Here is a 24214-nt window from a genome sequence, read left to right on the forward strand (position 1 = left end):
ATTTATGAGCACTGCAGATTCATTAATGCATCTGTGTGTGTGTGTGTGTGTGTGTGTGTGTGCTTGTGCAGTATGTGTGTGAACAAATGTGCAAATACCTGGTGCAGTAATATATTGTTGACAGGCTCCTGTGAGGGGAACAGAGGAATCTCCTGCAGTAAGGTGGCGTTCTGGTCCACTACTGCCACCCGGTGGAGCTCCCCACGGTCTGCAACACACATTTCACACATCATTTATTTTTGTTTTATTTACAATATTGAATATAGTTTATTTCATATCAAAAGGTATTAACATTAATTGAGGACGGTCATACAATTTTGAGTGATTTTTCTAAAGTATTTAATCTGTCGTGTCAATTATTTTATTTATTTTGAATGAGGATTAATTAGCCAGCCAGTTTGAGTTTATTTAAATTATTTTTTTTTTCTTCCTTTATATTGTTTCCTTTCTTCTTATCCCTGCATTCTTGTCTCCTCACCTGTTCCAAGGTGCAGCACTGCCCCCCTCCGCTGGTCTCTGCTGCCTGTCTGCGTAACGGCCAACTTGGTGTATCTGATCCCCTCCCGGACCAGCAGCGGCGCTGCAGTAACACTGTTCTCCATCAGAGGGTGGTCCCTCACAAATGTCAACACCTTGTCGGGAAGTGTCAGGGAGGACTTGAACCCCTCATCCTTCAAAGCATTGTTCAAACACTAAAAGATGTGGGGGGAAAGGAGTCATTCATGTTCATCTAATAATGAAAGGCATTGTATAAAGTAGAGCTGGTAATAGTACATCTGCAGTCGTTATGTGGTTGTACAGTTTGGTACCTGGCCAGGCCTTGGTGTGGGGACAGGTTCTGGGTTGATCCAGTTCTCGCAGGTCTTCTTCAGCTCTTTAAAGGGACCGTCCATCACTTTGCTGATGTCAGACAGACTGAAAACACACACTGCTGACAACTCCTCACGCTCCCTAAGAAGAAGAAAAAGAATGGTTGGTTAACATTAAGCCATGCTACCACTCCTCACCACTCAAGGTTTCTGCCTAAAAGGAAGTTTTTCCTCGCCACTGAATGCTTGCTCTTGGGGGGGGATTATTAGAATTGTTTGGTCTTTTTAAATTAAAGAGTGTGGTCTAGAAATATAACAAAAGCTGTGCTTTCCCCTTCCTCCTTGCTTGCTCCTTTAGCTTACCACTGGGAGGTGAATACTCCATAGAAGTGTGTGCTGCTGGGGTCGCCTGGTGTGTGTTGCGCGGTGAAAACATCAGTTAGGACGTTGTAGCGCTGACCACTGGGCTTGTCCTCACACACCAGCTGGGCCTTGAGGAAGGTGGTCCAACGCCGCTGCAGAGTCTTCATCCCTCCGATATCGGACTGAACAGCCGGGAGGGGGAGAAAGACACGCCCGACAGTGAATTCATGAGGCAATCGATCCGTCAATTGACCAGTGATTCAATCATGATGATGGGTTACCTTGCAGACTCGTGCCACCCTGGGCACTTTGACTTTGGTGTAGAGATCATACTCTTTGGCCACCTCAGTGAAGAAGAAGTAGATTTTGTCATCGTCTCCTGTCGGGTTGCTGTCTGCAGACTGCTTTATGAAGGCTGAGCTCACAAACTCTGGGTCTGAGAAAGACACACACACACACACACACACACACAAACAATTTGACTTTTTCCTGTGGGAGAGTATGACCTTGTGTGTTATGTGTCTTTACGTGTCAACATATGTGCATATGGGGGTTTAGTGAGTGAGTGTGTGCAAGCGCGAATGTGTGTCTCACCACTCAGCCAGTTGATGGATCGCTCGGTTCGGATGCGCTCCTGCTCAGCACCCGTTGCCCGGGAGATGTCGAAAAGCGTTCCCAGGAAGTTACTGGTGGCTGCTGTGTATAGGGTACCAGCTAGACAAAAGAGAGAGAGAGAAGTTAGAACCTTGGATCAGGCTGAAATTCTGATCGACCAGACAACAAACACACAAGCAGATTAATCAGTCCACTAGTCAAACATTCAGTGGTACTGTCCCACCTGCCATAACAGCTGTGTAGTGCTGACTGGGCTCAAAGGGACACTTGCCCTTCCCCGTCTCCATCTTCACCCCTCCATCCTCGGCTTTCTCCAGGGTGAAGGAGGAGAGCTCCTGCAGGAAGAAAGAGAAGAAGTTAGAACTACAACGGCAACACTGAATTGCCAAATAAATAAAATGTTAATTATGTTGATTATTCTTTTTTCACAGCTGTCTCGCTCGTGTTTTATTATCCTCTAAATGAATTACAGTGAAAAAATCTTTAGTTTCAATTTGATCTCTACGGGTTGTCTGCTTATAATTACACTATAATTATGCTCTTTTCTGCTTTTATGCTAAAAGCTTTAGTGACTTTAGTGCTTAAAGTACCTTCTAGAAAATGTCCCTTACAGTACAGAGGAAAAGTGTTTGGAATCTGAAAAATAATAAGTTTAAATATTAAATAATGCACTGCAGTGGTGGGATAACTGTGTGTGTGTGTATGTGTGTGTCTGTGTGTGTGTGTGTGTGTGTGTGTGTGTGCCCTTCTGCCTGTCCCTTTGGTGAATGACTTGGGGTGTGAATGAGTGTGGGAACTTGTCACAGAGATTCATTTGCAGATCTTAATGCTCATACTGTAGGTGCAAACACACACAGACACATGTACAAGGACACCCATGCAAGCAAACACACACCAGTTTGGTATTATAGTGCGCTGCAGCTGTGTGCGTGCAGTGGTGTGATAAATCTTCAGGCATAGATCTGTCCTATAAGGTCTCACTCACTCAAATACATTCACACATGCAGACACGCACTAACAGGAGGAAGGTGCCACACACACACACACACACACACACACACACACACACACACACACACACACACACACACACACACACTAACCAGGAAGGCACACTGGGGGTCGAAGGCATAGGTGCCACACACGTAGATGCGTCCGTCTCCCAGGAACTCCAGCAGACGGATGTAGTTGTTGCAGTCGACCTACAGGGGGAGACAAACGCCCAGATATTAAAACAAGCCAAAAGAGTTTTTACCACCAGGTTCAATTTTAGAAATTAGGAAGAATTTCTTTTACTCGCTAATTAGTATCCATTTAAATATTTTGCATTAGGTGATCAATGCTCTGGCTCAGCTTCAGCATCATAAAACATTTTAAATATGTAAAAGAGGAGGTTCACTTACAGTTAAAACGATTAGATGGATACATGATAAAATATGCAATGGTCTAAAATATATACCAGCATTATTTATTTAAATTGATATTGATATTGTGACTACGAGTTTTAGGACCAAAATCTGAACAGAAGTGGTGCTGTATTAACCACAGTGAGCTTGAGGAGAAAGTTTGGAGTAGATTCTGAGAACAGATGGATTATCAATGATTCTGATTGGAAATTGGAGACCCCCACTGATGGGAGAGACACTTGAGACCCCCATTGTTACCAGCAGAGACCATCCATACTAACTAACGCTAACATGCAAGCTGCAACTTAAGACCACTCATTTCATGCATTAATAATACACAAAACCCCACATTGGTGCCCCTTTGTAGGTCCCTTTCTTTACACGCGCATATATTCAGTTCGCAGCTATAATGGAAAAACACCCCCATTGTTCCTTCCCAGTTGCTCTGAAACCATGACGCAGGCAGAATTCAGTAAGCTTGTGTGTGTGTGTGTGTGTGTGTGTGTTTGTGTGTCTTTGCGTGCCATCTTGGGTGAGCTCCAGGCCTGAGTCACCTCCGCCGCAGGGACCTGATCCTCTCTGATGCCCAGATCATGTCACCCAAATCAGCCCCCACCACCCCACCACCCCAACACCCCACCACCAGCTTGTCCCGAGAGACGGACGGAGAGCCAAGAGAGAAAAAGAGAGAGAGAGAGAGAGAGAGAGAGAGAGAGATAGAGAGAGAGAGCTCAGGCTGGCAACAATGGGATCATCTTGGGATTAGCTATTTCATTGGTCCAAATTAACCTCATTCGTACTAATAAGCTTCATTCACAATCTGGCATGGGGTGAATCCAATGGCTGTATTCTGTTCAATTCTATTCTATTTTAATGTGTTGGAGATAATAATAGAACAGAACTTAAAAGGTGGCTTTTCCTCCAAGAGGGTTGTTACTATATTATCATAACACACATCTGTATTTTTATTTTCAGACATAACGTTGCGTTTTTCTTAAAGCTGCTATAATTAATATTTTCATATTATGAATGGATCAAATGACTACATGTAAAGTAAAAAGTGCTGTCCATAGTGAAGAACCCCTCAGTTTTACGTAGCCTTTTTTAGCGTAGAATAACAACTCTGAACGATTCTGTTACTCTGTGTCTGCTGGATGTGTCACTGATTGGACTGGTCCAACATAAATAAATAAATAAGGACCATGTCTACAGAACAGGACATGTTTTACTGGTTGTACAGTATAAAATAAATAAATAAAGAGCATGTCCACAGAACAGGACATATTAGAAACAATAAAAATAAATATAAAAAAATATTGCATACTTATCGCTTAACACTTTCGATATAATATTGCGCAACGTGATATCGCGATAATGATATTGAGTCGATATATCATGCACCCCTAGTGTCAATCTTGTGTTTACATCTTGTTGCCCTGCTACTAAGTGGCCAAAGAAATCAATGAATGCAGATCTTAAGTATGGAGACTTTAGATGAATAGTAAAAAGTGCAGGTGAATGAGCTCCTTTCTTTGTTTATGTTGTCACAATGCTGACCGATGTTCTGTCTGTTAACGTCCACAGTGTCTTTCTATACCACAGTGAAATTGTCAGCATTCATTTCACCCTGAGAGTGCAAAAGCAAATCTTGGCCTGTGTGTCAATCAGTCCAAGCCTATTACCCTCATGTAACATTTCAAGTGTTGAAAGACAACCAACCTGTGTGTCTTCTATGACAGGAAAACGACTCTCCAGTCAACACCATATAATAATCACTGGTGAGTCAACTGTTTGTTCTGTCTTACGATCAAATGTTGACATTAAATTCCAGTCTCTCTGGGTCAACTTCAAGGTAGTTTCTTGTTGAGCCTATTGTCTTGTCTCTCTAATCTAATGTCTTATCTCCTGCACTGCATTATCTCTTGGTCTTGCATCAATGCTCCTCATCCTTCACTCCTATCTATCATTCTTCCCCTTCCTGTTTCCTTTCCTATCGCCTTCTTCTTAATCTTTCAGACTCAACATGTAATCTTGTAATCAAAATCTTCTCAGAAAAAACACAACCCCTTCTCTTCCCTGCCTTTATCGGTCGTTGACCCCACCATCAGCTTTGTTTATCTTTTGATTATTTTGATTACATTTGTGGACTAAAGGCCTTTTTCAGGCATTTTTTGAGAGTAATCAGGTCATTAGAGGGCTACATTATGATGCTCTATATCAGCCTGGTACTGCCCGGTAAACTGTAGAACCAGTGGATCACTAAGACATTACTCAACACATATAGTTCCAGTGTACAGTTAGATTACTTTGAGCAGTTTGGTTCATGTCCTATTGTAGTCTAAGAATAATGAGATGTACAGCTTGAGTGTACAGTACGCTCTATTTAATCTGTTTCCATAGACTGTTACTGGGCATCTGTGACTTCACATACACCACTCTAAACTCATTTTGTACACACACACACACACACACACACACACACACACACACACACACACACACACACACACACACCCCTGACGAGTTTTGGCACAAGTCCCAGAACTTCCCATCCAATGCCTAACAGCACGGACTTGTGACACACACACACACACACACACACACATGTCCATGCTGGAGCACAAAATATAGGCCCATGAAATCACACATTTCCAATCTCTGAGGCCACTTGAACGTCTGAATGTTTAGCAACAATTTTAGTACAATGTGCATATATAATTTAAGATTCAGTAACTAAATCTCAAGATTCACATTTGAAGAACTACAAATTTGAGTGAGATTTTGAATACCACAGAGGCTCAGTGTCAGTTCAGGACAGTTAAATGCTGCAAAGTAATTTATCTAGGCACCACTGAGCCAAACCACCTGTTCCTGCCGGAACTGAACATCATGTTAAAAGAAGATGGCGTGTGAGGGGAGAACACACACACACACACACACACACACACACACACACACACACACACACACACACACACACACACACACACACTCTCACCTCCGTCTTTCCCTTTGCCACACAAGACCTCCTCTTTTCCTCCGGCACATCCCAAACAATCTGGAACAAGAGTAAAGAGAGACAGAGAGTTTTAGATAAGTCATTAGCCACTTGCTTATCAGTAGCTGATTAGTAGTCATGCTCTTTTATTTTCACCAATATATTAGTCAATTAGCAATTAACAACAATTAACAGTAAAATGCATTTATGGTTAATCACCCAGGGAGTCCTAACCTCTGCAAACACTACTCTAAAATCAGAAAATTGGCCCTGCAAACATTATAAATCTAATTAATTGCTCTTTGGCCCTGGACCAGTTTCTATACAAATGTGCTCGTCATTTTTATTTTTTATTCTTGTGACAGAGAGAGAAACTCATAAGTTACAAATGACATCCAAAGGCCAGTCTGAGCCTTACTCCTTTGTTTATTCTCCCTACCAGTATTGATAGTAACCCTTAAAGGAATACTTTAAGGGCTTAAAGGAATACTTAAATATTTTGGGAATGTGCTTTTGTGAATGTGAATGTGCTTATTCACTTTCTAGCAGAGAGATGAAAAAAATGGATACCTCTCTCATGTTTGTATGTTAAGTAGGAAGCCACAGCCAAGAGACAGCTTAGCTTAGCATAGCATAGACTGGAGGATAGGAAGCAGGGGGAAACAGAGAGTGAGCCTGGCTTTGTCCAAATGTTTAAAGAACAAAACAAATATCAGCACCTCCAAAGCTAGCTAATGTAGTTATTGCCAGCTGACTCAGGTAATGATCTGTTCATGTAACTCTTGAGAAGAAAGTGAATACTGGTACATGCATTTCCTTAAATTGCTAATGGTTGTTCCTTTAACTCTGTTCCTGGCTGGTTTAATCTAATGAGTAGTTAGATAATGATCCTCCAAATCAGTTTATTTAGAAACTCAATACTGTGTTAATAATACATTGAGACAAATATAATGAATACTGACTCCACACACACACACACACACACACACACACACACACACACACACACACACACACACACACACACACACACACACACACACACACACACACACACACACACACACACACACACACACACACACACACACACACACACACACTTCCTACCTTTCGTGGTTGGTTCAGCTTTTTGGTGTCCACAGCCAGTATGGCATCCCTGGCACCCAGGAACAGCATACCTGTTGACTGGTCCAGTAGGAAGGTGCTGAAGTTGGCCACATCGTGGAGCTTATCCGGACCAAGAATGGTGTCTGTGGACCGAGAGAGAGACAGAGAGAAAACAAAGAGAGAGAGAGTCAGTGCTGCTGTCAATCACCCCACAATGATTCTAAAAGATGCACTCAGAGGGCCGGAAGCAGCTGAGGTTTGCAGGAGACTGAAATAAACATGACTAGTGACTCCTTTAACCATGTTTATACCATGGTCTGGGTGAATACTCGATTGTGATTGGCTGCAGGGTGTCCATTAAAAAGTGTTATACCATGGTCTGGGTGAATACTCGATTCTGATTGGCTGCAGGGTGTCCATTAAAAAGTGATATAGGACACCTACTAAAGGAGTTCGGTGAAACTGACTGTTTACTGTTCTATATGAATGCGCTACATTAAATCAAAAAGGAAATGTGGATTTATTATTTCCAAATCGTCCTCTGAACACCACAGGATGGCGCTAAAACACAGGCTGCAAGAAGTAAGTTCTGCTGGCCCTCTGGACTGACTCAGTTTCACAGCGAATAACGTTATCTCACATCCCGTTCACTGTTCAGCTCGCTGCTTCAGGCTGCGCCGCTGCAGCCGACAGTAACGTTACACATCGCGGATCAAATTCTTCGTAAAAGTCGTTATATTGTTTTGGGGACATGGCTGGATAGCTAGCTTGTCTTGTTGTTCAACATACTGTCAAATTATTTTTACTGATTGCCAACTGTACACAATGTTATTGACTTTGGATCTTGCTAGCATAGCATTAGCTTTCTGGCTCGTAGCTAAACTGAAGGGTTCTATCAGCTGAGCGGACTATATAAGTAGCTCCGGTTGCTAAGGGAGGCAAGTCTTATCTAAGGTTCTTCCTAATTCCTGGTGGAGAGAACAACGTTTGCATTGCATAAGAACCTGATGGATGGGATGGACTTCGGCGGAGGCAACCGTCCGGTTCACGCCTCGCCGTCGTCCATTAATACCTGATAATGGACACCTCGTCGGGCATTAACCCTTACATAAATGTATGTGTACATGTAAGACTAAATGGTTGACAGGATTAGATGACTCAATCAAACACCATATTCCCAGCGGTTTGAAGAGATAAAGAGATGAGGGATGGAGGGATAAGAGATGAGAGTAACCCTTGTTTCACCCTGCCCTCTCACACAATCAGAGCTTCAGATCAACTTCTTTGAATCCTCTAAGTCCTTTTTTTTTTTCTCTTTTCCTCTTTTAGCAGTCACGTTTCTCTTCTTTTTCTATCGCTTTTATTCTTCAAATTTTCGTCTAGGCTTCTATCTATTTGCCTCTATTTTAAGGCAGGTGTACTAGTTTCCTAGTATGTTTATTCAGAGTCAAATCCACTGCTGAGGAGAAATACAATAAACTGAATTATGCATAATCATGATATATAATAAATAATGCATTCATCTTTTACATAATACATGGTGTGTAATCTCAGATATATTTGTCTTTTTAATCTCAAAATTGTCCCATGAATCCAATCCCAAACGCTTTTGTGTTCCAGCTCTTGTTCCTCTCTCCATCCTACTCCATCCTGCTTCATCATCCACTACAGGACAAAATATATGTGTGTGTGTGTGTGTGTGTGTGTGTGTGTGTGTGTGTTCATGTCCCAGCTGCTGGGAGGAAAGAGCACAGCTGTGTACTGAACTTCTTTGGAGTGTGGGTTTGTGTTTGTGTGTGTGTGTGTGTGTGTGTGTGTGTGTGTGTGTGAAGAACTTAGCAGTTTTATGAAGTCCTACAACTCTGACCTTTGTTGATCCTCATAAAAAAGGAAAGGTTCACACACACACACACACACACACACACACACAAACTACAAAGAAAGGAACTCACTGCCACAGATTAAGTCATTAAGGGAAAGATTAAAGACTGCTAATGAATAAAGCCTGTGATGTTAATTTTACCTCAAACAGACCGACAAGAGCAAAAGAATAGATTACATATTCCTCATTACACACATGACTCTGTGTATTTCGCAATCAAACACTTAATGAAACATGACTTATGACAATAACAAAGACTACACCCCTGTTTGTGCAAACACAGCAGACTCACAACATGATACTATGTTAATCATCAATTACATGTGTCGAAACATTTTGTATTTAATGTGCTAACAAAGCACGTGGCTGGTGAAAAACGACCAACATCTGACAGCTAGAGCTACACCGATATTAGCGTATTGCAGATATATCTGTATCCGTGCATACGTACACGTTGATTGATTATCGATTAGTTAGACTCCAGAAGATACAGTAGGCAACAAGTTTATTTTTCAGCGGAAAATGTCCCGCTCTGTACAGATCATAGCCACGACTCAATAGCGTTATCAAAACTTTGTTTTCTTGTCTATGAAAAAATATATATAAAATAAAAAATGACATCATTGGTAAGAGGACTGCATTCTTTTTTCTTTTAAGGGTTACATAGTTTTTTCTTCAGATGTTTTAACCTTTATCTCCTAAGTAGCGTAGCATCCATAAACACACAGACTCGGCTCTAGGCATCGAACAGATTCATTCAGAGAACGTGAGAAGAAAGGAGAGAACAAAAATAAAATGCACACACCCCGTATTATTTTGCAGGAAGAGGTGAGGAGGAGACAGTGTAGGGCTGCAGCTATCGATTATTTTAGTAATCGAATATTCTACCGATTATTCCATCGATTAATCGAGTAATCGGATAAGAAATACTTAGTAAGAAATACTTAGTAAACAGCAATAGTAAATATTTATTATTGCTGTTTACTAAAAAAAAGGAAACCTGTCGCTTGTATATATACAAAAGACTGGTTTCCTTTTTTTAGAAAAAGCAAAAAATTTTATTGCCAAATTCCAAGACCCTTAAAAAGAAATACATTACAATAGTACATTTTTGGTGGCCCAAATGTTAATATTTTTCACCCAATTCCCCTTCTTGCCTCTGGCTCCTTGCACTGGATATGCAAAAGAGCTGTTCACTGACCACAGGGTTTACAGCAGGGCTACTCAACTACACTGTTCTGGGGGACACATTTTCAGAAGCCTAATACACAGTGAGGAGCATAGCTATATATATGGTGAGGAGAAAGAATAAAGAATGCATGATGACGTCATTCACGTGCATATTAAGTAGCCATGCTGGGGGGAGGAGCCGGTTTGTCTCCGGCAGCAGCTACATTTCCAAAGATTAGAAGCAAACTAATAAAAAGTTACACTACAAACCGACAGCTTTCGTTTTAGCTTGGTAAAACATCGCTATTAGCAGAGTAGCATGTTGTAGGCTAGTTGTGTAAAACATCGCTATTAGCAAAATAGCATGCTGCAGGCTAGTTGTGTAAAACAGCGCGGTGGACGAGAGCAGCAGACGTTAGCTACCTTGTGTCGGGTTGGCTCCGTGGAATGGAGGAGTACACTGGAGGTTTGTTACAGAGGTGATGTAGCAGCATGTTTGCAGCTTAAAATGATCCCAAACTTTCTGTCGTTTTCTCTTGCCTGTCTCTCCCTTTTAGACCCTCGCTATTTTCGTCTTCCTTCATTTGTAATATGGGCCGTCAGTCTTGTGTCCGCAGAAGCGCAAACCTCTTGTGCGCTAGTAATAATCCTCCGTGCGGAAACAAAGTGAGCCGTACAACCTTAATTACATTGATTTAACGAAGCTTCGAGGCAAAGAATTTTGCTTCGAGGATTTTTTGTAATCGAATTATTCGAGTTATTCGAAGAATCGTTGCAGCCCTAAGACAGTGTAACACATGAATAGAGGAGTGTGTTCAACAGCAAAAGAGAAAGGAAAAGGAGTTAGATGTTAGATGTCAGTTCAAACAAGATGAATACAACATTCATTTTATTTACCTTCATCGAGATAAAAACAGGAAGACAATAATTAATATAAGAACTTGATACATCTCCCAAATTACATGAAAGAAAATATAGTTTGAGGGAAATCCTTTGAGGAACATGACTCCCAATTTGGCAGCTGTCGACTGAAAGATTTAAAGTAGTCTGATCATCCTTTGTTCCCGTTATGGTGGATGGAACTCAGAGTACCATATCAGGACATTCTGATAAATAACCCGCGCCGTTGACATGGTTTTCCACTTAGAGCCTGTCTGTGTTGTTCTGTGAAGTGAAAAAAAAGACCCCAACACACTGACATCTGCCTGTAACTGAATCACAAGACATTTTATCTCCCCCTGACTCCCTCATCCAGTCAGTCTGTGTCTGTTTCCCGTAACATTTCACATGAATGTCATTTCTCATTCACTAAGGAGCCATCTGTTCAGCTAAAAGCCTCCAGGCAGTTAAATAGCAAGCCACACGCTCTGATTTGCTCGCTGAGGGCCTGCACTTCCTGAAAATCAGCCAATGTGAGGAGAAGGGAGATCGCAGTCTGTTGAAGCAGATGAATACGACAGACAGAGGTTGGCGCACGCATACTGTACACACACATTTGTTTTAACTGTTTCTCAAATACAAGAAAGCTGCTGATCTGATGTGCGCATCTGCAAAGTTTTGTTCCGTGTTGCCCTTAATTAAAAGTTTTTGTAGTTTTCCACTTTCACACCCTGGGCTAATAAAGTAAACACTTCCCTCCTCAATCTGTCAATCAAAGCTGACTTCAAATGAAAGCTGAAGGAGATGAGAAGGGAGGCAATAAAACATTACAGACCTCCGCGTCTCATTCTCTCTGTCTCCTTCTTTTTCATACTTTTGTCACCTCTCTTTATCTGCTCTGTCATCCATCTATCTTTTCATCACACTGCAGCCTCACATCGCCAAAAGACACCACTTCTTCAAACTCACTTTACAGCAGTCTTTCTGCTGGCCTGACACACACACACACACACACACACACACACACACACACACACACACACACACACACACACACCAAGGTAGACATGATTGTTAGTGACACAGGCCAAAGGCAAGGTCTGGAGAGATGTCCTTGTAAACTGGTCCTTGCCGGCTGTGTAGGACCTGACCCCCACCCCCACCCACACACCCACAACACACACACACACACACACACACACACACACACACACACATACACACACACACACACACACTACTATGCACACGGTGCCTCCACCTGCTGTGCACCCTAATGTAGAGAGATGATTCCTAGAGCTACACCATCTGCCCTTGTCACACACAGTCACACACACACCTCTAACATCCAGACACACATGCAAAACAAAAAAAGGCCTGACACATGCCTCGAAAAGAAATTTGTCATGACATTCTTTTGTTTTTCATCTCCTGTTTGTCTTTTATCTTTATGATGACATATGTAGCTGTTTGTTAGTAGCACTTTATGAATGAATCTGATTTGACACTTGTCACAAGGGAAGAGAGGACACTCTGCAGGTTGGGTTAACGCCTCTCTTTGACAGCAGGGGCCCGCAGCTCACCACCACGTATCAAATATCACCTCCTGCCTGTGTGTCGTTGTGGTGTGCCCATACAGAAGCCATTCATGTGTGATGTGTGTACCTGGAGATGTGCATGTGTGGTGGTAATGTTATCAAAAGGACACATGTTGCAACAAAGAAAAGGCAGGCCCGCTTTTTGTGTATATCTTTTTAAAATCCATGCACTGTGCTGCAGATTAAAGTAAATATGATGGTACTATTGTACACTAAATGAACAAAGACGAGAACTGTGTCTAATAAATTGGCCAGGGTTAAACCATGTTAATATGCTCTTTGCCTTTGGTAACAAAACACTAAGATGACCCAGTCTACTGTACATATTTTTATGTTTTTTATCTCATTTTTGGATGGCAGGAGAACCTGGTGTTAGACAGGTCGTGTACAGAGCTTTATCAGTTTGTCAGCTGCCTGCTGTGGCTGAAAAGGAGGATCCTGAGAGCGCTGAGACTGAACTACAACACTAACGTGTGGGCCGGAAAACCTTAACAATGAGCTGAAGGATGCTAAAAAGCTCTGTAAAGCTGAGGGCAACTGAAAGTTTGGGTGATAATCTAGTCTCATTCGTCACTACAAGCGACCCATTCCACATCCAGAAAACTCAATAAAAACATTTGGAACAACATTGAAAAAACAAACATCCCACACAGACCTTAAAGTGCTTTATACATGCTGTGACATAACATGTATATAGCTGGGACAATAGACAAAACACAGGATTAAACAGAAAATGAGGAACTACGTGTTAAAAATGATCCGGTGTCTAGAAAACCTGGCGAGCTCATACATGCTGAAAAAAAAAGAAAAAAAATCACACCGAGGGTATAATTTTAAAAAGCGACTGGTGTGAGTATAAATGAATAAGTAGTCCTAAAATACAAAATCCTCTCCCCTGCCATGAATCATTCATTCATTATACATTAAACATGACTGAGAGGCAGCCAGGGAGAGAGAACTAAAAAAACCTGTGTGTGTGTGTGTGTGTGTGTGTGTGTGTGTGTGTGTGTGTGTGTGTGTGTGTGTGTGTGTGTGTGTGTGTGTGTGCGTGTGTGTGTGTGTGTGGCATGTCCATTAAGGGTTTAATAAACTGACTTTTGCTCTGGGGGGCCAACCCCTGGTCTCTAGCTGCAGGGCATTGTGGGATGGGACCAACCAGGAAGTGATAAATTATACACCTCCCTCCTCCAAATGTCAATCAAAACTGACGGGATGGAGAGAAGAGATGCAGAGAAGCACACACATGCTCCTGCTGCAACAGTCTCTTAACACACACACACACACACACACACACACACACACACACACACACACACACACACACACACACACAGCCCCTACAGTGAGACAGGACACAGCTGCATGGTCAACACAGTCCCACACACTGCAGAAACACACATTTATAGCGCTACGTATCATCCACTCATCTCAATGCCGTTTCCCAGCTGTTTCCTCTGAATTGTTCCGCAGCAGTCAGACAGATGTACTCCACAGGTTAAAGAACACACCAGCTTTGGCAGATTGTCCTATTAGACAGCATACCCATTAGCGGGCTCCCCTGCACCACACTTACACTTTAGCATGCATTATAATGAGTGATAGCAGACAACTAGCATCATCCAAAGAGACAACCCTCCTGTCAGTTATACACAGGTGTAAAGCTTAACTGTGGGATTTTTAAACAAAAAAGACCCACAAAAAAAATGGCAAGGCTGATGTCAAGATTGTTTTTGTACTGCAGGTGAACAAGCACATATTCTTCCCCTGTGCAATTGTTTTTTACACTTTGTCTATCATATTTCATATAAATGATACTTTTCTTCCTATGTAAAACATGACTGAACATGTGTTATTTTCTTACTTTATTGATAGAAGCTATGGTTTTGTGTCTTGTGTCTTGTCTTAGTTTTGAGACTCTGCAGCCGAGCTAACTTAACTGTTCATCCTCACATACTGCCCCCACTGTTCATGGGCGTAATTGCATCTTGGGCATGGTTACAGTAAAAGCATGTACGTCCTCTGTATTATCACTAAAAATAAAGGCTCAGTAGCAATATATTTAGAGAATGAAATTGACTTCCACTAAATATGTTCTGTCAGCTGCACAGACATGGTTGAATATATTATAAACAGTAGCTTAATTTGAATATAATTTAAAACAAATTCAATGCCTGTTCCAGCATCCAGACAATGAAAATGGTAACTGAGATTGTGCTTGTGTGTGTGTGTAATGTTTGGTTAACCCCTTCTTATTGTTCCTAAGTGGTTCATTGTCTTTGCTTTGATTGATGACATAAGTCAGCTATTCAAGCGTATCCTGTTTCTAGAGTGTGTTAAAGCAAGAGGGAGGCAGAGCATTCAGAATGTGAACTTAAAATACAAAAATAAAGACAAGTAGCTTGGCCTGCATCTGCTGTTTAGACAAAATATCTTCTTCCTAACCTTGGTTTGACAAAACACCAGCGTCTCATTTTTGTGACAGAGATAGAGAGAGAGAGTGGGCAAAAGACAAGCCTCCCTTTGTAGTGGTCACGGCCAATTTCAGCCTTGTTTCAGTCAATGAACGGGCCAAATAAAAGCCTCAGAGCATCAAAGCCGTGTGCTCATTAGATCGACGGAGAAACTGGTCCTCGTTAAGCTCCTGTTAGCATCAGTCTCTACATACCAATGCAGCTGAATGCTACAAAAGCTGAAACATCTGTGTGACATTATTTTATGTATGGACACTTGAAGTTGAAAGGTTAATTTCATTAAAGTGTTTGCAGCTGTGGTTTGGTTCATTTACTTGTAGAGTAATCATGTTACAGTGAGCAATATCCAAAGATTTTGTTTGAAATCTAAATTGTGTTGTCAGTTAAAGCAATCAGGTCTCAATAGGAGAAGCATTACACTAGACCACACGATGAAAATCAGCGACACATTTTTACGTGGATGCACCAATGTCACAGCTAAATGATGAACAAACTTATTTAAGATAACAGATATATCACAGCATACCAAACAAACTGAACTAAAAACTCACAGCTGAGTACACTTACACGTTAGAGAGTCTTGTAGCATGGTCCTTCTAACAGCTTATTTTTCCTTTCCATTGTATTTATTAGGGGCGCGGTAAAGGATTGCCTATGTGCCAGTGTGTCTGCAAATTCCATCAAGTCAAATGTAATAGTTTGTAAAAACCTTTTATGGTTACTTTAATGAAATATAAAACCAATTTTGCCCCTGAAATGAATTTCTAAATGAAAAACCAGTTTGTCCTATCAGAGTCGAGTGTCACTGTGTGCGTGACTGAGCCGATTTCTCACGAGAAAATCAATATACTGAGAAACAACACAATTTCAAGGACCTTTAAAAGCAAATTACGGGATTTAAGAGTTGTGTTTGACAACAATGAAGGTGGCTTTTCATTTAAGTTATTCGTTAAGAATGTTTGAGGAAGTGTAGAGATGCTGGTACACTAGTGGAAAAGTTGTATTCAATGTGAGACCTACTGGCAGTGGCAACAGACGCTATGATATAATAGGGTACCACTTCCTAATAAGACACCCTTTACAAAGTGTTTATAATAAGTAGGTTATGGCTTTGTAAATTGTTTGCTTAAAATATATATTAGAAACAAATAACAAGAACAAGTTTTGGGGTGCAGGTTGTGAAAAATATCCTTGGCTTGGGGCTTATCCTTTCAGCTTGGTAATAATTCAGTCTTTCAATTCAAGGATTTTAGTCAATTTGAGTGGTCTGCTCTGTGAAATTAAGCTGCTTAAAAGACAAAGCAAGTGTAGAGGAGGATAAACATGGATTTTTCACAACGTGGCAACCCATGTATTTCCTATAAATGGCTTAAAATGTATAGATAAAGCACTCATAAATGATGTATCACGCATTAATAAAGCCTTTCATAAAGAAAGGGACTTTCTATAAAGTGGTACCCACATCGCAGCGCATAGATTCAGAGGTGAAGAGATCAAAACCACCAAATGAAATGTCCTGAGGGAAGTGGAGGATTATCCAGTACAGGTTGGGAGAGGAGAAAAGGGAACGACTGGAGGAAGTAAATAAGGCATCAGAAAGTAAATGATACAAGGACGCAGGTAGAGGCTGAAGTAAAGATGAAGGGGGCATCTTTGTATGGAGGAGGAAGAGGAGGTGGAGTAGGTCCAAGGTTGCAGTGGCTGATTGCCCACCTTATCACTTAATGTTCCACTATGCTGCTGCTGCTGCTGCTGCTGCTTCTTCTTCTGTCTTCTCATTGTTCCCTGTTTCCTCCTGCGGTGTGTGTTTGTATTTAGATGATTTTAGATGAATAGAGTAGTGATAATAATGATTCTGAAAAACCTTTGTGTGAATCTACATAGCTATACCTTCAATTCTCTCACCACCTTCTCCCAGTTTCCAACCTCACACTACAATCTACCCTAATTTGTCTACCACCTCCAAACTGACCCTCACTCTCTCTTTCTCTCTCTCTCTCTCTCTCTCTCTCTCTCTCTCGCGCTCTCTCTGTCTCTCTCACTGGCTATGGGTGATAAGCAGTAGCACTACTAATCAGGCTTGCCCTAAATTCGCCCATGCCCTGCAGGATTAGCGTGTGTGTGTGTGTGTGTGTGTGTGTGCGTGTGTGTGTGTGTGTGTGTGTGTGTGAGCGGTGTGTGTTGGTTTAGACACTGGTGCCTGCAGCATCCACCACCCTCACACATGAAGCGTGTGCACATATAGCCCAGTGTGTACATGAGAGGGAGTTTCTGTATGAATGAGTCACTGAATCAACACAATCCTGTTATTTTTATCTTACTCTAAGTAAGACCGTACTGCTAGATGTAATAAAGCCATCCTGTTGCATGATATAAATATCTCTGCATGCATGAATCTGTTAATATAAAGTAATATCAGGCCCATTAAAAAGGAGAAAGAAGAGGTTGTATTTAAAATAACAAAACTATCAGTAAATATGTCTGGAAACCTTTATTACTTTATAACAACATCTTTCACACAAAGGTACCCCTGGCTGGCTGTGTTTAGGTTCTGGCCGGTAGACTCAGACTAAACAGTGAGACAATCTGTGTCTCTATAAAGCCAAACTGAACAGGAGCAGCCATAACATCTGTTACAGTTGCTCTGTACCTTTTTACCTTGTGAACCCTTTAAATGAGGTAGTACGTACTTGTAAACCAGCATCACAGACTGTGGCCTTGATGTGCAGTTCCACCAAATCGTTTTCCTTCTGAACATGATTTTGTTGAAACAGAAATATTTGTCATCTTGTGATCTCACTGTTACATCTCACTTTTGAAAAAAAAAACTGTACTAGAGTTCCTCTTCCACCTACAACTCTGCCACAGATTTATTTTTGTTCATTTGCTCTGGTGAAGTCAGCGTGTCCAAGTGGTTGATCTGATAGATAATGTAAATTAGCTGAATGAGGTCATTGTCGACATCCGCTCTGCTGAAGTGCAAGACACTGTATTTGCTAGGCCTGCTATTCTATGGTTGAGCCTGACCTTTGACCTCCCTGTGGAGGGATAAGAGAATTCCTCTACAGGGATCAATCACGTACAGTAGGTAGTGTTCATAGTGCTGAAAGTTTAAAAAATGTGTGCATCACATCACACTCACTTCCCCAGAGAATGAAGGAGGTATATTTTACAGCTTGTGTTCACGTCTTGCTACAGATGTTTTCCCTTGGGTAAAGTGTAAACAACAGGAAACCAAGCGAAAAAAGGAAAAGAAACAGAGAGGTAAACGGGCAGTAACAGCATTAGAGCGAGGAATCTGGGCAAAAACCAAATGGCGTGAGATTTACCCACTTGTGCCAACACCACAGGGACCTTTAAGCACAAACACACACACACACACACACACACACACACACACACACACACACACACACACACACACACACACACACACACACACACACCCCTTTAAATTGTTTTTTTCGGTTCATGCTTAGTATTAGATTCAGGCCAGTATATACTATGGGTTAGGGCTGTAGCGATACACTAATCTCACGATACGATATGATACACGATATTCAGCTCACAATACGATATATATCACGATATTCAGCCAACGATACGATTCGATATAATTCGATACACTTACATCATTTTCTGAAAGATTTAAAGGGGACAGAGTGATTTTGGTGAGATCTTGTGAGTGTTCCATTTACTTGGATTTAATTAATTGAACTGAAAACATAAATTACACTATTTACAATATATGTCTCTGACTGGACAGAGAGTTTACAGCAGGGATCATCAACTACATTTTTTTCAGAATTTTTCTAAGCACTCTGGCGGCCGGACTTTCAAATAAAGAAAATAAAATGAATTTATACCTAATATGCCTATTCTTGTTCAAAATTTTCACTTTCTTACTGAATTAATGCTATATATTTTTTTTATTTATTTTATTTTTTACATGTATTAGTGTGAGCAAACTCCTAAAAACATGGAAACTCCATAATGATAACTGGCTCTTTAACTAGAAAAAGATCTCAGACTAGGAGGCAGTTCACTGAGGAGGGATGGTTAAAGTCAGTGATTATGGAAACATTATTGTAGTATGCAGCATCCTGATTGGTGGAAAATGCTTGCAGAAAGAGGCTGTTGTCAGGTAAACATGTCACTGTCAAAGACGCTGAAGCGAAAAGTTGACGTGGAAAAGCCAAAAGCCCAGCTTTAATGATGAATGGACTGATAAGCAGGCTATGCACTCGTCATGTATGCCTCATTTGCAATGAAACGATGTTGTTGCAAAATAATACAACCAGCATCATCATCATCACCACTCGAACATAACGATCGCGTCATTCACGTGCATATTAAGTAGCAACCTAAGATAAACAGTTAGACTAAAAACCGACAGCTTTTGTTTTAGCTTGTTTGTAAAAATTCGCTATTTGCGGAGTAGAGCTGTATTTGCGTAAAACAGCGCGGTGGACAGAGCAGATTGAAATATCGCTTCTACATGTTTATGTCGGTCTACACAGGTGAGTGCATTGATAAGTATTGACTTTCTACTCACGAAGGTTTAATTGTAGCCTATTTACAGAAAAGAGACCAGCGTGAGTTCATCTGCCCCAGCGGCCGTTGGTAACTCTGTATCGTTCCCAGTCAGGTGCTGGGTGTTTTAACCTTTAACGCACACACATCCCGGCTCAGCTGTGTGTGTGTTTTAACGCACACACATCCCGGCTCAGCTGTATGTGTGGAGCTCGGGCATCGCTGTACAGAATCCCGGCATGTGAATAGAGATGTAAATACAGGGGGCTGGGTTTTTGCTCTAAATGCTTGAAATGATAAATAACAGAACACATTTTTTCCTCTTTACATTTTGTGAATTCATGATTATTCTGCGGGCCAGACTAAAAGCTTTGGCGGCGGGCCGCCAGTTGACGTTGGCTGCTCTACAGCAACACTAGCGGCTGGCTGACCAAATCGCTCTTCCTGCAACGCGAACGGGGTTAACAGTCTATGGGGTAAACACGGGGGATTTGAATGGGACTTATGTATCGATACTCGCGGATTAAAAATCGATACTTTCTTGGGGAAAAAAATATCGATTTATATCGCAGAATCGAAAAAATTGCTCAGCCTTACTAGGGGTGTGAATCTTCACTGGTCTCACGATTCGAATACAATTATCCTGCCAACGATTCAAATCGACTGATATCACGATGCATTACAATGTGTCACCTCCTCAATATTATTATATATTGCTACACATGGTTTTAATCAACAAATTCAAGCAGTCAGATATATATGAGCTCCCCTTTTTATTGTATCTGCTCTTAAAAAAAGACACTTCCTGAATGTAGCAGAGTCTGAACACAGCAGAGAGCAGACTAGGGGTGCAAGATAAATCGAGTCAATATCGTTATCGCGATATCACGTTGCACAATATTAAATCGAAAGTCTCGCATTAAGTATGCATTATTTAGTTTATTTTGTGGAGCTCTACGTCCCGTCCGTTGGCTGTGTGGCTTAGTTGTGTTTGATTTAGAGCCCGCTTGAAACGCTATAATGATCATGTTTCATTGGCCAGTTACCGTGCCACTTGCAACAAAACGGAACGAATCAGAGAAGCGAAAGAAAAGTTGTGTGTCCTGTTCTCTTTATTTATTTATTTTATACTGTCCAACCAGTAAAACAGGTCCTGTTCTGTAGACATGGTCCTTATTTATTTATTCAGGTAGGACCAGTCCAATATGACTGTCAGTCGAAATAAACCTTGTGTTGTAAGAAAACTTGTTTAATTTGTTATGAATCTATTTTGATGCGTTTTCCCGTAACTTTTGTAATTTTACATATGTTTAAAAATATCGAAATTAATATCAATATCGCAATATCACATTTTGTCAACATCATGCAACCCTAGAGCAGACAAAAGTAGAAAAAGAAAATAGACAAGAAACATCATTACGCATTTATCGATTATGGTCTGTCACCGCATCAATGCCGAATAGTCCAGGTCCGCATCGCGATGCATTGATGCAATGATAAATTTCAACACCCCTAGTATACACTGTGGTACATAGAGACACACATACTCACACAAACACATTAAAATGGGCTGGTGTATTGCAACTACGTGTGTGTGTGTGTGTGTGTGCATGTACGTGTGTCTGCGTATGCTACCACACAGTACACAATGCACTATATCCCCTGTGTAATTGGAAAATCCATGCAACAGCTTTAATTTCTTCTGCAGTTCTTTTTGCTTTAAAACTTAAGTGCAGGACTTTATCCGCTGCACACAAACCATCACACACAGAGACCCCACACATTTCTCATTATAGCTGCAGAAACCACACAGTTCTAGATAACATCTGCATGCAGTGGCACACTCACACACACACACACACACATACAGGACTTATACCATATTGAAGTGCTGAAGCAACAGCTGGTCAGTGTCACATGACGTGTCGCTGATGACCCCTGGGGTCGCCAGCCAAAGGTCAGAGTTTGAATGCTGTTTGAGCTGGAAGATCAATAGGACCTCAATCCATATGCACACACACAGCAGCACACACACGGTTCGGTTTAGCTTTTATTTACTTAAAAAAAAAAGATGAAACATAAGATCGAGGTGACAGAGAGGTTTCATTTTGTTGATATTTAATACGTTTAAATATGACCACTTTAAGAAAAGTTGACAACATTTTTAGTCTTAACGTTGTCAACTCTACTCTGAAAAACAAACTGTCTCTGATCTCCTTTCTGTGGAAATTCACGCTGTTGGTCATGCTGGTTTTACGACAGAAAAACCAGAAAGATTCCGAGTAAAGGTCTTTAACTGAAACTGCACCACAAAACATCAACCAGAGTATGATAGAGCCCAGAAAGACACAACAGGCGATAATGCAGTCTCATTTTGATGACAACGTTGAGGGTCGCAGGAAGAAAAAATCCCATGACGGGCCTTATATGTGGACACAACAGTTTAATAATTAACAAAGCCAATTTCCTGTCTGTTGCTGATAATGACAATGTTGATATACCAACGCAGCTGTCCACCACAAGGCTTCCACACACCCACAGATGATTCTCACATTTTCACTCCCTGTTGTCTCAGGCAAATGTGTGTGCTTTCATAAATTTTACATAGCCTACACATTGGTTGTCTGTAAAGACATAACAATAGAGAGTTAATGGAAACTCAGAGAACAGGTGTTAGCACCGAGCTAGCAGTTTGTCCATTTGTGGAGCAGATAGTAATAGACGCTAATAGGGAAGGGAGACTGATCTAATCAATAATAGATACATTAATTAGCAGCCTGCTAGAGGAGAGAAGATGAGAGGGGAGGATAGGAGAGGAGACAACACAACAACTATTTATCATTATCTCCCCTTTGCGACCATTTCCGACCTCTCTTCCCCCGTTCAACTCTGTGCCTCATCCACCCTCCCCTCCTATTTATGTCCTCCTCATGATGTCATTGCTTGTGCCCTGAGGCTAGAATCCAAGGTCAAAGGTCACCTCATTAATAGTGATTTGATTGTGTCTCAGATAGAAGCAAAGGAGTGGAGACGAGAGGAAAGAGGGGTATGGAGGTGTCGAGAGCAACGCTCATGACTAATGACAAAAGCTAGCGATAAATATGTGTGGGACAGCTGAGTCTAGCACTTTAATACACGGGGAGAGGAATGGAAAGACTACATGGAACAATTTAACTGAAGAAAAATATAATGCAGGGCCACACACCAGTCCTGCACATGTCTCATTAACATTGGTAGAAACCATAGAGGTCTACCTCCCATCTAGTAAAGAAAATATCAGCCAGCTGGAGAGGCCACCAAGACAGAAGAACACACACTCACATACCAGGTGACTCCACATCATCCATACCACAAACTCACCCCCTAATCATACACACACACACACACACACACACACACACACACACACACACACTGCTAAACCTTCTGCTTCCATGGACCGCATTTGTTTCCATCACTTCCACCACGTGTCATCTTAGAAACCTATTACCGTACAAGAATGTTGATAAACCCTCGCAATATCCATGCGTGGCAAAGGTTATAAAACACACAAGTCATTTGTAGGACTGTGCCGGGCCAAAACTTCAGTCGCTTGCATGGTAGTCAGACTTTCTACAGTACATCCCCATTTACCACTCTGACCCTCACACATACTGGCTGCCATTCATTAAGAATGAAACGTCCAAATAATATTCTGCTGCCTGTATTCAATATGACATACTTCTAATGAGTTAGGGACTTGAAAAAGATACATGGAACACATGTTGCTTGGAAACTGAACTACTTTGTTGTGCACCAATAATAGTGGCAATGGGAGAAAATAACTGTCCAGTGTAAATGACATGCTTTAGAGCTCAAGCTTCAGGCTTGTGAGAGCGAAGAGAGAACCTAATACTTTGAGTTTGTATGTGTGAACAGATTGTTAGTCTTCTACAGTACATACAGATTTTTTACTAAGTTGCTGGAGCACGATTTATTATTTATTTCTATTAAAATATATTTATTTGTTACATTTTGTTTTAAAAAGTTAGGAAAGCAATGTTTAGGTCAAGCCTGATGTTGCATTACACATAAAAAAATGATTACAGTCACTTCCACACAGTGTGGCTTACAGCTTATTAAAGAAACATTGGTATTGGATCAGTACTCGTTATCAGCCCATACCCAAAGCCCAGGTATCAGTATTGGTATCAGTATCAGTATTGGTTTCAGTACTGAAAAAGTCGAATCTGGAATCTAGTGGATGTGTTGAGAGCAACACATCACCATGCTTCCTCAAAAACACCCATTGTGTTCATGATGTCTGGGGCTGGGTCTATTCTCGACTACAGAACAAAGTGGCCAGTGTGTTGAACAGTTTGGCCAGTGACAGAGACCAGA

At 41.2% G+C, this 24214-nt stretch overlaps 1 protein-coding gene across 1 annotated transcript in view; it reads right to left on the minus strand.

The window, feature by feature from the left end:
* sema4f (sema domain, immunoglobulin domain (Ig), transmembrane domain (TM) and short cytoplasmic domain, (semaphorin) 4F) overlaps positions 1-24214 on the minus strand; it is a 65065-nt gene that overhangs the window by 4703 nt on the left and 36148 nt on the right. Inside the window, exons 3-12 of the mRNA XM_039821833.1 lie at positions 7302-7444; positions 6192-6251; positions 2891-2989; positions 2011-2122; positions 1767-1886; positions 1454-1608; positions 1173-1354; positions 810-951; positions 479-692; positions 99-208 (exon numbers count right to left, since the gene is read on the minus strand). Of these exons, the coding sequence (XP_039677767.1) occupies positions 99-208; positions 479-692; positions 810-951; positions 1173-1354; positions 1454-1608; positions 1767-1886; positions 2011-2122; positions 2891-2989; positions 6192-6251; positions 7302-7444 (1337 nt within the window). The remainder of the gene's footprint in view (positions 1-98; positions 209-478; positions 693-809; positions 952-1172; positions 1355-1453; positions 1609-1766; positions 1887-2010; positions 2123-2890; positions 2990-6191; positions 6252-7301; positions 7445-24214) is intronic.

Source organism: Perca fluviatilis, chromosome 14 (genome assembly GCF_010015445.1).
Source record: "Perca fluviatilis chromosome 14, GENO_Pfluv_1.0, whole genome shotgun sequence".
Lineage (NCBI taxonomy): Eukaryota > Metazoa > Chordata > Actinopteri > Perciformes > Percidae > Perca > Perca fluviatilis.